General features: G+C 44.6%; 1 protein-coding gene across 1 annotated transcript in view; it reads right to left on the reverse strand.

Moving 5' to 3' along the window:
- The window catches only part of LOC142659313 (ceramide kinase-like), a 50,703-nt gene that overhangs the window by 19,947 nt on the left and 17,766 nt on the right, over window positions 1-12,990 (reverse strand). Inside the window, exons 2-3 of the mRNA XM_075835329.1 lie at window positions 9,157-9,263; window positions 6,807-7,447 (exon numbers count right to left, since the gene is read on the reverse strand). Of these exons, the coding sequence (XP_075691444.1) occupies window positions 6,807-6,921 (115 nt within the window). The 5' untranslated portion in view covers window positions 6,922-7,447; window positions 9,157-9,263. The remainder of the gene's footprint in view (window positions 1-6,806; window positions 7,448-9,156; window positions 9,264-12,990) is intronic.

Consider the following 12,990-nt stretch of genomic DNA (forward strand, 5'->3'; position numbering starts at 1 on the left):
CTAAAGAATCAAACACTTCTTCATACACATTACTTAAAGGCATACTTCATCCAAAATCAAACAACTCCCACCACCAAGTCCTCCTTACCGAGGCTTGCAGGTATGTTTGAGAGTATTTTGCATGGAGCAGAGCTTAAAAACAAGCTACCAATTAACTATGAGCAGCTACAGGACTTAGAAAGAAAAGAACACCCGGAGTGCTTCTCTATCACTCGATATCTATCCCCCCAATATATATATATATGTTATTCCTTTTTATCTGAATTCTTCCCTTCAGTTGGGTCATATACCCTCACTCTGACCTGATAAAAATCTACAGCAGTGAATGTAATTGAGAGTCAGCCTCTTCACTTCCTGATTCTATTCACACGACAGAGTCCGACTATTTTTCTCGGCCGTTATGCATCCGTTCTGGGCCGTGTTTCCGTTTTTAACAGCCGATTGTGACCCGCTTTGCATCAGTTTTTCACTGCCCGTTTTAAAAATGGATGAATTTCATTTATCAATTTTTTTGGGTCCCAAACCAATAAGAACACCCACAATAAGGTCACATGATCGCCAAGTGACCATTTTCTCTTGCTTTCAGAGCATAGAGAGCTTTGTCTGATCCCTCAGGTGCTTTGCATTGGTTTCTGACTTTTTCTCTGCTATGTCCTCACAACCATTGAACCGTGTACTACAGCTTTGGTTGATTTCGCAGTGCCCCCTGTAGATAGCGCCCCAGTGCCCCCAGTAGATAGCGCCCCAGTGCCCCCTTGTAGATAGTGCCACACAGCCCCCTTGTAGGTAGTGCCAGACAGACCCTTTGTAGGTAAGCACACACCCCCGAAAATGGTACCCGCCCCCCCCCCCCCCGCCGTAGATAGCGCCACTGTAGCTCCCTGTAGGAGAGGAATACCTCTGGCCGCGGATTCTGCCCCTGATGTCACGGTCCATATATGGATAGTGACATCAGGGGGTCCATCTAGGAGTGGAATCCCCGGTTAGAAGGATCTTGCTCCTACAGTGAGCTACAGTGGACCTATCTACAGGGGAGGTGATATCTACAAAGGGGCTGTGGCACTACCTACAGCAAAAAAAATAATCTCCTCCTCCTCCTCCTATGCATTTCGCACTGTGGGGAGAGAACGAGCGGCAGAAAGCACGGCCATCACTCCGATCACATCCAAGTGACGGCCGTATTTAACACAGCCCCATACACTTCTATGGGAGTTGTACGGCCGGCCCAAAATAGGGCATGCTCTATTTTTTGACGGTCCATACGGACCAAAACGAAGCTCGTTCGCAGAGCGAAATCCGGAGCCATTTTCATGTGGACCGAAAGCCGCTGCCGGACAGTCAGATGACGACTTCCAGCCGCGGCTTCCGGCCATATGTTCAGGCGCAAGGAATAGGAGCGTAGACCAGCGGAGGCGGCAGGTAATTTATGTTTGTGTATGTGAGGTGTGTATTATATTCGTGTGATACTGTCTGCTGAGCCCTGTATCTAATCCTCCTACACTGCGCAGTCGCTCAGAAAATGGCGACACACAGTGTAGAAGGTTTGAGGATTCAAACCCTTCCTTCTCGTGGCACTAGCCAGAAGAAGGGAGGGGGGATTGTGTGAGGACACTAGAGAGAGTGTGTCCACCCCAAATTTGCAGCATAAATCAATGAGGTTGCTTTACCACATTGACCATGCTGCAATTTTGGGAACTGCTCCCTCTAGTGCCCAGCACATGGAAATTTTATCAATTAGAATCTAATTTATAATATTTCCTGACTTGAATGTGAAATCACTTAAATAATAATTGTTTAACTGAAAAAAAATAAAAACATTTCTAGTGACACATTTCCTTTAAAGTACTAAAGTTCTGGGAATGTGTAAACAGAGTGCAAAGGAAGTGGAAAAGTTCAATAGAAAGCAATTAAATTCCAGCTCTCAGTTGTCAGAGGTTCTTTGTACAATAAAAGCAACAATCTGATTGGCAGCTATGGGAACTAACCCTTTTTCCTTACACTTCCCTTTCCCTTTCATGTTCTAATATTATGTCAAAGCTTTCCAGTTAACTGCTTGCTCATGGATTTTATAGAGGGGTTCCGCCCTCCATTAGATGAAGAGTAGAGCTGCTAACAAGGAGTCACTTTCGCTCTGGCAGACATCGCTCGTCCATGTATTTCATGGTCGGCCATTCGGGGAACTTCGGGGGACTTCACTAGGGGTTTCATAAGTCATACATCAGTTGATCGTGGGGCCAACTCCATTTAAAAAGAGTAGTTGTCTTTATGAGACCACCTTTATATTAGAAATTGACCACAGCCCGATACCTACAGAATCTATCTGGTATCTAAGATAGTGTTAATAAATACGTCTATACAATTTTTCTCAAATAAATAAATAATTTACAAAAAAAAAATAGTGTAATCCCATCTAAAGTGGACTATTAATGGACTTAATGGAGTGGATGCTCAAAACTATCTGATAAGTAAGTTGTATCAGGGCAAGCCACTTTATTTTCCCACAATTGTGCCCAGCCGGAGCCGTGCGGTCACTTGCTGAGGCAGGGTAATTCATTTATGACACCATAGCTGGGGGCAGGAAAAGCTCTGGGTGACGTCAAAGGGGGACGACGACACACCTCATTAGGAATGGTAATTTGTAGCTTAGCTCCTTCTTTAATCATTACCCGGTGCTGGACACAGGAAAGATTTCTATTATAACGTCAAGCAGACCTTTATCTGACATATAAACAGTATATTATAAGGTGCTAACACGCAAGCTAATCATGCTAGCTCACATGTATGGCATACCTGAACATCCAGTCAACTATTATTTTACATTTATGATGGGATCCATGTTCACACGGGGTATTTTGCCGAGTTTTTTGACGCGGAAACCGCGTTGCAAAACTCGGCAGAAACGGCCCGAGAACGCCTCCCATTGATTTCAATGGGAGGCGTCGGCGTCTTTTTCCCGCGAGCAGTAAAACTGCCTCGCGGGAAAAAGAAGCGACATGCCCTATCTTCGGGCGCTTCCGCCTCCGACCTCCCATTGACTTCAATGGGAGGCAGGAGAAAGCGTATATCTCGCTGTTTTATGCCCGCGGCGCTCAATGGCCGCGGGCGAAAAACGGCGCGATAATTGCCGCGAAAATCGGCGTGCAGGGAGAGGAATATCTGCCTCAAAGTTCCAAACGGAATTTTGAGGCAGATATTCCTCCCCCAAAATACTCCGTGTGAACATAGCCTAAGTTGAAGCTAAATAAATAGTCAAAAGAACATCTATTCCAGCTAATAAGAGATTACAAAAAGTAATGAAGCAGCCCAACACATTAGATAGCCACCATGCCCCAAATAACAAAATGTTCATGCGCTAAGTAAGCGATTGCTGCAGCGGAGGAGACAAGATAGGTAGTTGCCCAACAGCACTGCCACTGCTTAAAGAGGCTCTGTCACCAGATTTTGCAACCCCTATCTGCTATTGCAGCAGATAGGCGCTGCAATGTAGATTACAGTAACGTTTTTATTTTTAAAAAACGAGCATTTTTGGCCAAGTTATGACCATTTTTGTAGTTATGCAAATGAGGCTTGCAAAAGTCCAAGTGGGTGTGTTTAAAAGTAAAAGTCCAAGTGGGCGTGTATTATGTGCGTACATCGGGGCGTTTTTAATACTTTTACTAGCTGGGCGCTCTGACGAGAAGTATCATCCACTTCTCTTCACAACGCCCAGCTTCTGGCAGTGCAGATCTGTGACGTCACTCACAGGTCCTGCATCGTGTCGGACACATCGGCACCAGAGGCTTCAGTTGATTCTGCAGCAGCATCGGCGTTAGCAGGTAAGTCGATGTAGCTACTTACCTGCAAACGCTGATGCTGCTGCAGAATCAACTGAAGCCTCTGGTGCCGATGTGTCCTCGCTCGTCTGACACGATGCAGGACCTGTGAGTGACGTCACAGCGTGATCTCTAGAGAACACGGCTGTGTCTGCACTGCCAGAAGCTGGGCGTTCTGAAGAGAAGTGGATGATACTTCTCGTCAGAACGCCCAGCTAGTAAAAGTATTAAAAACGCCCCGATGTACGCACATAATACACGCCCACTTGGACTTTTACTTTTAAACACGCCCACTTGGACTTTTGCAAGCCTCATTTGCATAACTACAAAAATGGTCATAACTTGGCCAAAAATGCTCGTTTTTTAAAAATAAAAACGTTACTGTAATCTACATTGCAGCGCCGATCTGCTGCAATAGCAGATAGGGGTTGCAAAATCTGGTGACAGAGCCTCTTTAACTTAGTGGCAAACAGTCAAAACAGTTTATTAAATGACAATATGATGTTGCTGAATTATTATTTTATTCAATTAAATACCTTTGGTCCGCAGACAGCAGCAAGAATTCATCCTCAGTTAGACACAGGGTGCTACCCACACAAGCACCACCGGGGTAGGGATATCACATACATACAAGGGTATATGGCGGACTGGCCCACCAGAGAACTAGAGGATCCTCCAGTGGGCCCAGGCTCTAACACAATGATGGGCCTTAAGGGGGTTTTACACTGGGTGATTATCGGGCAGACGAGCGGTCGTAGACTGCTCGTTGCTGATAGTTGCCCTGTGTAAACAGGGCAGCGATCAGCAGATGAACGAGCAAACGCTCATTCATCTGCTGGTCGTATCGTTTTAAAACAAGTAAAATATTATTGTTGTCGGCAGCACATGTCCCTGTGTAAACCTAATAATATTGTATGGGGATGAGCGATTGGAGTAACGACCGCTTGTCCTCATCCATTGCTCCGTGTGACAGGAGCAAACGAGCGCCGATCAACGATGTTTCGTTGATGGGCGCTGGCTGCACCGGCTGAATATCAGTAGTTGTAAAAGGCCCTTTAACAGTCCATCAGAAGACAACCCCATTTGGAGCCAATCACTTGGCACTAGGGTCTATTTCTTCTGCTATTATTCACAAATTACCTAAGAGACCTCATTGATGATACGTCCCGTGTGTACAATGATAACAAGGACTAGGATTACATGAACGGTGGACATGTACATGTTCTATATAGAGGGTGGTCCCTCAGAATCATCTCGTCTGGTGGGCCCAAAGGAACCCCAGTCCGACGCTGCTCCTTTACACTGGTGTCATCATATTGAATGCTACAGGAGTATACTCCTCTGGTTGGATACATCTATGATGAATGTTGGATACCCAATCCATATGGACAAGCGTATATTAACAGTATTCTGATCCAATGTAAGGTACATTACAATGAGACTGTAGTTCTTAATAAATACTGTGGTCTTAGGCTTCATTCCCATCTGTGCTAGAGCTCCGTTCCGATGTTCCGTCTGAGCTTTCCGTCGGTACGGAGCTTTGACGGACACAAACGGAAAACCGTGATTTCAATGATGACAAATCCAGTGACAATGGTTTCCGTTTGTCTCCGTTGTGCAAGGGTTCTGTATTTTTTACTAAATCAATACCGCAGTCGACCACGCTATCAATTCCGTCAAAACGACGGAACCCTTACACAATGGAGACAAATGGAAAGCATTGGTACCGGATTCGTCCCCATTGATTTCACAGGGCAGTAAACAGGGCAGCGATCAGCAGATGAACGCGCAAACGCTCGATCATCTGCTCGTCGGATCGTTTTAAAAAACTAAAATATTATCGTTGTCGGCAGCACATCTCCCAGACACGCTGCCGACATGATAATTATGGATGGGGACGAGCGATCAGAGTAACGACTACTCATCCCCATCCATAGCTCCGTGTGACAGGAGCAAACGAGCGCCGATCAACGATGTCTCATTGATCGGCGCTCGCTGTACCGGACGCTTATCGGCCGGTGTAAAAGGGCCTTTATGTGTTATATTTGCTTTTGTGGGTGGTAAAATTGCCCTTTGTACTTGTACAACAGTGTAAATTCCTTCGCTAAGAATACTAATTACATTTCATTAATGATCTACCAGACCTTCAAGTGGAAAATTAGTCTCAAACAAAGGAACACCAACACACTGTCCTCAGTATAGAAAATATAGGGGGACAGGGTTATTGTGCCAGGAAACATTTAATGCAGGATGGTAAATACTTGCGCTATTCATTTGTCTACCACATATATTTGACCTTATTTGCGTAAAAGAAGTCAGATAAACGTTTCTTTATTGGTGAGCATAGTGGTAACCTCAGCTGACCACCGATATTCCCTACGGACGTGTCTGCAACAACTTTCCAACCATGACCGTGTTCAATGGTATAACTCATCCAACTGCTAGGCTGAGTCGGTCCATGCATATGAAGATAATGTCATCACACAAGTGAGGATAACACCTATCTATACATGTCATTATAAGGGGGTCTCACGGTAACAACCCCCTTCCATATACCCTATTAAGGCAAATGGGCATCGTTGCGATTCTCAGGAACCCCTTCTATAAGCTAGATCAAACAGCTACTAACAAAGTGTCTGTCGCTCTAGTGGACCCAGCTCATCCATGTAATACATGGTTGGCCATGTGGCTGCTGAAGGGGAAATATATGGCCAGTTGCAACTTCTGAAACACCAAATATTGCCTAGGGTTATTGGTCTGTGTGTGACCAGGTATTTTCAGAGCATGGCACATGTTTCTTTTGCAAATTCAGAACCTTAAATGTCCCTCCTTTCTACAGTACCTGGATCTCAAGATGTTTGCAAATTATATATATATATATATATATATATATATATATATATATATATATAATCTCCATTGTCAATCACCAGACAAAATATTTATAATATAGCAATACTTCTCCACCATACAAGACCCAACCATGCCACTTACTTTTCTTTCTGAATGCCCGTTTCTTGGTAAAGGTCCAGCTCAAGGAAGACTCCAGTGCCAGTGACACTTCTGTGCCCTTTATTCTCACCAAACACATGAGGTTTTCTGTCTCCATTATAGGACATGCTATGTTTCCCCCATATGTCGGAGTATATAGGCTTATATTTACAGCCCTATATACCCCAAGGAGGACACAGCACTCTCAGAGTCCAGCTCTGACTGTCTCCTTCCTCTCACTGCCAAGTAATAAAAAGTGTCAGCACCGAGGAGAATTAGTCCCTATGGTTGCTCAACAGGTTCTGCCTCAAGGAGACTCCACCTCCAGCATATGGCTTACTTCAGTAGACACGGTGTACATGACTCTTGCAGGGTACACGTTGTCCTCTTTTGTTTACCCCCAAACAGAGCGCACTGTGATTAGATGATTGGAATAAGAACTAAATGCATATAAGGATGTTTTGTTCTGCGTAAACAATAGGCAGGCCATTGTGTTAGTCCTTCTAGTGTGAAAATGGCCGGATCAAGCCGAGGTGTAGATTGAAAATTAATCTCGTAACTTTCCATTTTCATGGCTACTTGATTAATTGCACTTTATATGGCACTTCATAGTGGTGTTTACTGAAGGAGGTCTCTACATGAGCCTGCAATATACAAAACATAATGTCAAATTAGAATTACAGAATTTACTGCTTGTAATGGGAGCAGGGCCCGAAAATGCGGGTGGCAGCCGGCCGTGCCCACAATCGCGGGCCGTGATTACGGGCACGGCCGTGTGCATGGGGCCTTACACAGGGCAATTATCGGCAACGCTTGTTTACACAGGGCAATTATCGGCAACGCTTGTCTGCCCGATAATCGCCCAGTGTACTGTTGCAGCACAACTTCTGGAGGGCTTTCCCAGTGCCTTTCCCTCTAGAGGACTTGGCCCTCGAATTGCTTACATGCTCTAAAGGTCCTCTTACACGGCCCAATATGGGCTGTAAAAACGAGCGCAGATCAACGAGGCAGCTTGTTGATCGACACTTGTTTGCTCCTTTCAAAAGGAACAGTGCTACGGGGATGGGGGATCGTTCCTACGATCGCTCGTCCCCATACCTTTCTATTATGTCGGCAGCACATCTCCCTGTTTACACGGGGAGATGTGCTGCCGACCACAATAATATTCCTTGCTGCGTAAAAGATACAATCAGCTGATGAACGAGCGTTTACACAGGGCAATGATCGGGAACAAGCGTTTATATGAACGCTTGTTTTTTACCCGTGTAGAACGGCCTTTACTAGCAGATTGCATATAATCCTTTAAAAAAGGGGATCTGTCCAAAAACGGCAGCTGACACCTCAGTTAGATTGACGGCGCCTCACAGATCCTTTCTTATTGCCACACTGTTCCTGAGATATCAATGCTGTTAGTTTTGGTGCCCAATATGCAAATTATGTCTGACTGTCAAAAAGGGTGGTTACCTCTTGGCAAGTGAGCGGTGTTTACCGCCTACTTGACAGTCAAATGCCTCATTTGCAGTTTCTGCACCAACACTAATGTCGCCAATATCTCGAACGCTGGGGGTTAAAAACAAAAAAAAAACACGGCAGAATCTGTCGGTGCCGGCAATCAGTTGCTGTTTTTTGGACAGGTGACAAGTCCTCCAAATACTTATTTCAGCAGAGTTACAATATGCAATAAACCCAAAAAGAAAAGGATATAGGTGACCTGTAAACATTCACTTTATTGCACCCCTGCCCCTATGATATGACATTGCAGATTTGCCACTCTGGAGCCTAGGAAAGCTGGGTGATAACTCCAGACTTTAAGGGTACCCACACACATAGCGGATTTGTTGTGTATATTCTGCAGCATTTTCGCAGTAGAATCCGTTACGTCCAGATTTGGCTGCAGATTTTACCCCTTCTACTGGAAAAAGTAGAAATCTGCTGCGAACATCCGCAACAGAACGAGCTTGAAAATCCGTAGCATGCGCCGATTTCCATGTGTAACATGTGCTGCAGCATGCGGATAAACACATGGCTTGTACAGTAATACGCCGCCAGATAGAACTATTAAACATATATATTTTTTTAACTTGATAGAAAATAATAAGCTTTCCGGGAGCCTCCTGATACTGGCACACGGTCATCAGCTTGTATTCTGCCATATGGACTTGCAGAACAATTATGCTAGGAAATTGCTATTTATACACTTCCTTAGTGTATTATTTAAAGTGTCTCCAAAGGTGAGGGTTTACTTTATGGCAATTGAGTTTCATTTGGTGACTGCCATCCATGTGTTAGAAGTGACTTGCTTTCAAGTGTTGACACTATTCACATCCTGTTAACACTGTAGTGATTTGCTTACATCAGGGAAGGTGGAGGTTCCTGGATATTCTTCTTTGTTTCGGAGCAGCTGTGAACAGGACACATCTGTTCAGCATTTTGTGATTCTACACACCTATGGCTTGTCACCTGTGAATACACGTAAATGTCAGCGACGCATAAGAGGCCTCATATTAATCAGAACCACACAAGGATTTTACGTCTATTTTTCAAAAGGTTTTAAAAAAAATATAGGAGTTTGAAATATCTAAATATTACCAAAATGCGTTTGTTTTTTTCGGTTGTCAGACCTTTTTTTTTTATAAACAAAACAGGGGCCTAACAGCAGAAAGACACCTGCACTTCACAATTTATTTAATGTGTATGGGGGCGATCAGCAAGCAATAACTCACTGGTCATAGACATGAGATAAATGTTGTCGGATTGCTTGCATAATTTGTCGTGTATGGTGGCAGTCTGTGTTATGGCTGCAGTCGCGGACCGCTGCTGCTCACCCTCGGCGATCGGCCCGCGACTTCCTGGCCACCTGCCGACGTCCTCCTCCCCGGCTGGTGCGGCCTTCCGTTCCTGGAGTGTGCAATGGAGTGCCTAAAAGTTCCCTACCCTACCCCTGTGCACCCTGGACTATAAAAAGGGCTCTGCCCTCCCACTCCTTGCCTGAGTGTTGTTTGTACTTTTCCCATGTTTGTATTGCAAATGGTCCCTAAGGGTCAGTTCACACTGAGTTTGTTGACACGTTTTTTGACGCGGAAACCGCATCAGAAAATGCGCCAAAAATGGCCGAAAATGCCTCCCATTGATTTCAATGGGAGGCGGAGGCGTTTTTATCCCGCGAGCGGAAAAAACGGCTCGCGGGAAAAAAAAGCGATATGCTCAATATGTCTCTGACCTCCCTATGACATCAAAGGGAGGCAGAGAAAGCGTATTTTTGCTGCGGCGCTCAATGGCCACAGGCGAAAAACGCAGCGAAAATCAGCGTGCAGGCAGAGCAAAATCTGCCTCAAAATTCCAAACGGAATTTTGAGGCAGATTTTCTGCCTGCAACAAACACTGAGTTTCTTTACGAGTTTTTTGACGCGGAAACTCGTCAAAAACAGCCCTAAAATGCCTCCCATTGATTTCAATGGGAGGCGGAGGCGTCTTTTTCCCCCGAGCAGTAAAACAGTCTCGCGGGAGAAAGAAGGGACATGCCCTATCTTCGGGCGTTTACGCCTCTGACCTTCCATTGACATCAATAGGAGGCAGAGAAAGCGTATTTCACTGCGTTTTATGCCCGTGGCGCTCAATGGCCGCGGGCTAAAAACACCGCAAAAATCGGCGTGCAGGGAGATGAAAATCTGCCTCAAACTTCCAAATGGAATTTTGAGGCAGAAATTCCGCCTGCAAAAAACTCAGTGTGAACATAGCCATAGTGTTTTCCTGCTCCCAGTGTTTCCGTTCCATGCAATCTAATTTATATTAGGCCATCAGACAGCATATGCCGGATGAAAAAGGGATCGGGCATGTTGAGTTTTAATTGGCTAAGAGATAAGTCACTGGAAGAGGAGTCGTGAGTAGTCAGGCCCAACAGTTAAATAACTTGGCGTTCGCCCAACAGTAATTTAACATGTATTGCTACCTTTAGGCCTCATGCACACGACCGTAGCCGTGACGGGCCGCAGAGTGTCATCCGAGGACTGTCTGCAATCATGGACCATGCAAGATGTGCTTTGACTTCAAAGAGCCCGCACCGCAATTGCAGTCCGTATAATGACATGTCCTTTTTTTTTCCTTTCCAGGCTACAGGCAAGGCACGGACCGTGTAAACCACGCGAGTTGTTGCGGATAAAATGACTCTTAAAGAGGCTCTGTCACCAGATTTTGCAACCCCTATCTGCTATTGCAGCAGATCGGCGCTGCAATGTAGATTACAGTAAAGTTTTTATTTTTAAAAAACGAGCATTTTTGGCCAAGTTATGACCATTTTTGTAGTTATGCAAATGAGGCTTGCAAAAGTCCAAGTGGGTGTGTTTAAAAGTAAAAGTCCAACTGGGCGTGTATTATGTGCGTACATCGGGGCGTTTTTAATACTTTTACTAGCTGGGCGCTCTGACGAGAAGTATCATCCACTTCTCTTCAGAACGCCCAGCTTCTGGCAGTGCAGACACAGCCGTGTTCTCGAGAGATCACGCTGTGACGTCACTCACAGGTCCTGCATCGTGTCAGACGAGCGAGGACACATCGGCACCAGAGGCTACAGATGATTCGGCAGCAGCATCGGCGTTAGCAGGTAAGTCGATGTAGCTACTTACCTGCAAACGCTGATGCTGCTGCAGAATCAACTGTAGCCTCTGGTGCCGATGTGTCCGACACGATGCAGGACCTGTGAGTGACGTCACAGATCTGCACTGCCAGAAGCTGGGCGTTCTGAAGAGAAGTGGATGATACTTCTCGTCAGAGTGCCCAGCTAGTAAAAGTATTAAAAACGCCCCGATGTACGCACATAATACACGCCCACTTGGACTTTTACTTTAAACACACCCACTTGGACTTTTGCAAGCCTCATTTGCATAACTAAAAAAATGGTCATAACTTGGCCAAAAATGCTCGTTTTTTAAAAATAAAAACTTTACTGTAATCTACATTGCAGCGCCTATCTGCTGCAATAGCAGATAGGGGTTGCAAAATCTGGTGACAGAGCCTCTTTAATGTATACACCCTTTATGGGCCGCACGATTTTGCAGGTAAGGAGCAGTTTTACCCGCAACAACGCATGGCCATTAAGAGGCCGTCTGAACATGGTGCCGGCGCGGCTATTGGCCATGTATCAGTGCCGCACCATTTGACCTTAGGCTGACCATAGGGTAGTTATTTATACTTTTTCTGTTCAAATGCTAGAGACATTTAGGCTTACGGAGGCAAACTAAGTCCCTACGACATCATCACAGGGTTACTCTCTCTTAGAAGAAATGTTACTAGTGGAGAATAGCTCTGTAATATGGTGTCCGATTGAGCATGTCAGGATTTTTTTTAATCTCTTAATTAATAGGGAATTTGAAAGAAAAATCCATATGCCTCTGTATGAAATTGAAATGTGAACAGATAACGCCTATGTGATTTATTTGGCCAGAATTGTATCCAGCGTTTAGTCACGTGAAGGTATTGATCACAGGCTGTCACTTTACGGTTTGTTTTATGATTCACCGTTGACGTAAAAAAAGACACGACATTCTGTTGTTACCATGGAACGATGCATGTTTTATCCAAACAAGTGGCTAATTTTAGGTCACCCTTTATGGTTTATTGCATGTAACTCTGCACACAACTCCCCTGATCTGCTTACTGTAACCTAATATTTCCTGCACAGGTATTTCAAAGGACTTCAGTCTGTGAACTTAAAGGGGAAATCCAGGGTTTCTGAAAACCATTCAGTCAGCTTGACCTAATTTCAACAACTGCAATAGGCAAAACTCTTTCCAGGTCTAAATTTCCCGTGAAATAATAATCCAAAAACAGTAGTCATAACTCCATAATTTGTTCTCCCTTCTCAAATTGTTAGAGGGGTTATGTGAGGATTAAAAAGTATCGTCGCGCTGACTGAGATTTTTAAACATTAAATTTTTATTGGTTTTTAAACACAGAAAAACACTTTTGTACATATGCATATAAAATGTACCATCCATAAGATGATCAAAGAACAAAATAATACCATCCAGTACACCTGAGGTAGGCAAAATGAAAATACAAACTTGGAAGGGAAGGTGAGAAGGGAAGGGGAGGGACAGGGAAACAAGGAAAATTTCAGTAGAACATTCTTAGATCCCTTATTGTGTTACACCAATATTAACCACAGCGCCAACTATAGTCATAGTGTGGA

This window comes from Rhinoderma darwinii, chromosome 8 (genome assembly GCF_050947455.1).
Source record: "Rhinoderma darwinii isolate aRhiDar2 chromosome 8, aRhiDar2.hap1, whole genome shotgun sequence".
NCBI lineage: Eukaryota > Metazoa > Chordata > Amphibia > Anura > Rhinodermatidae > Rhinoderma > Rhinoderma darwinii.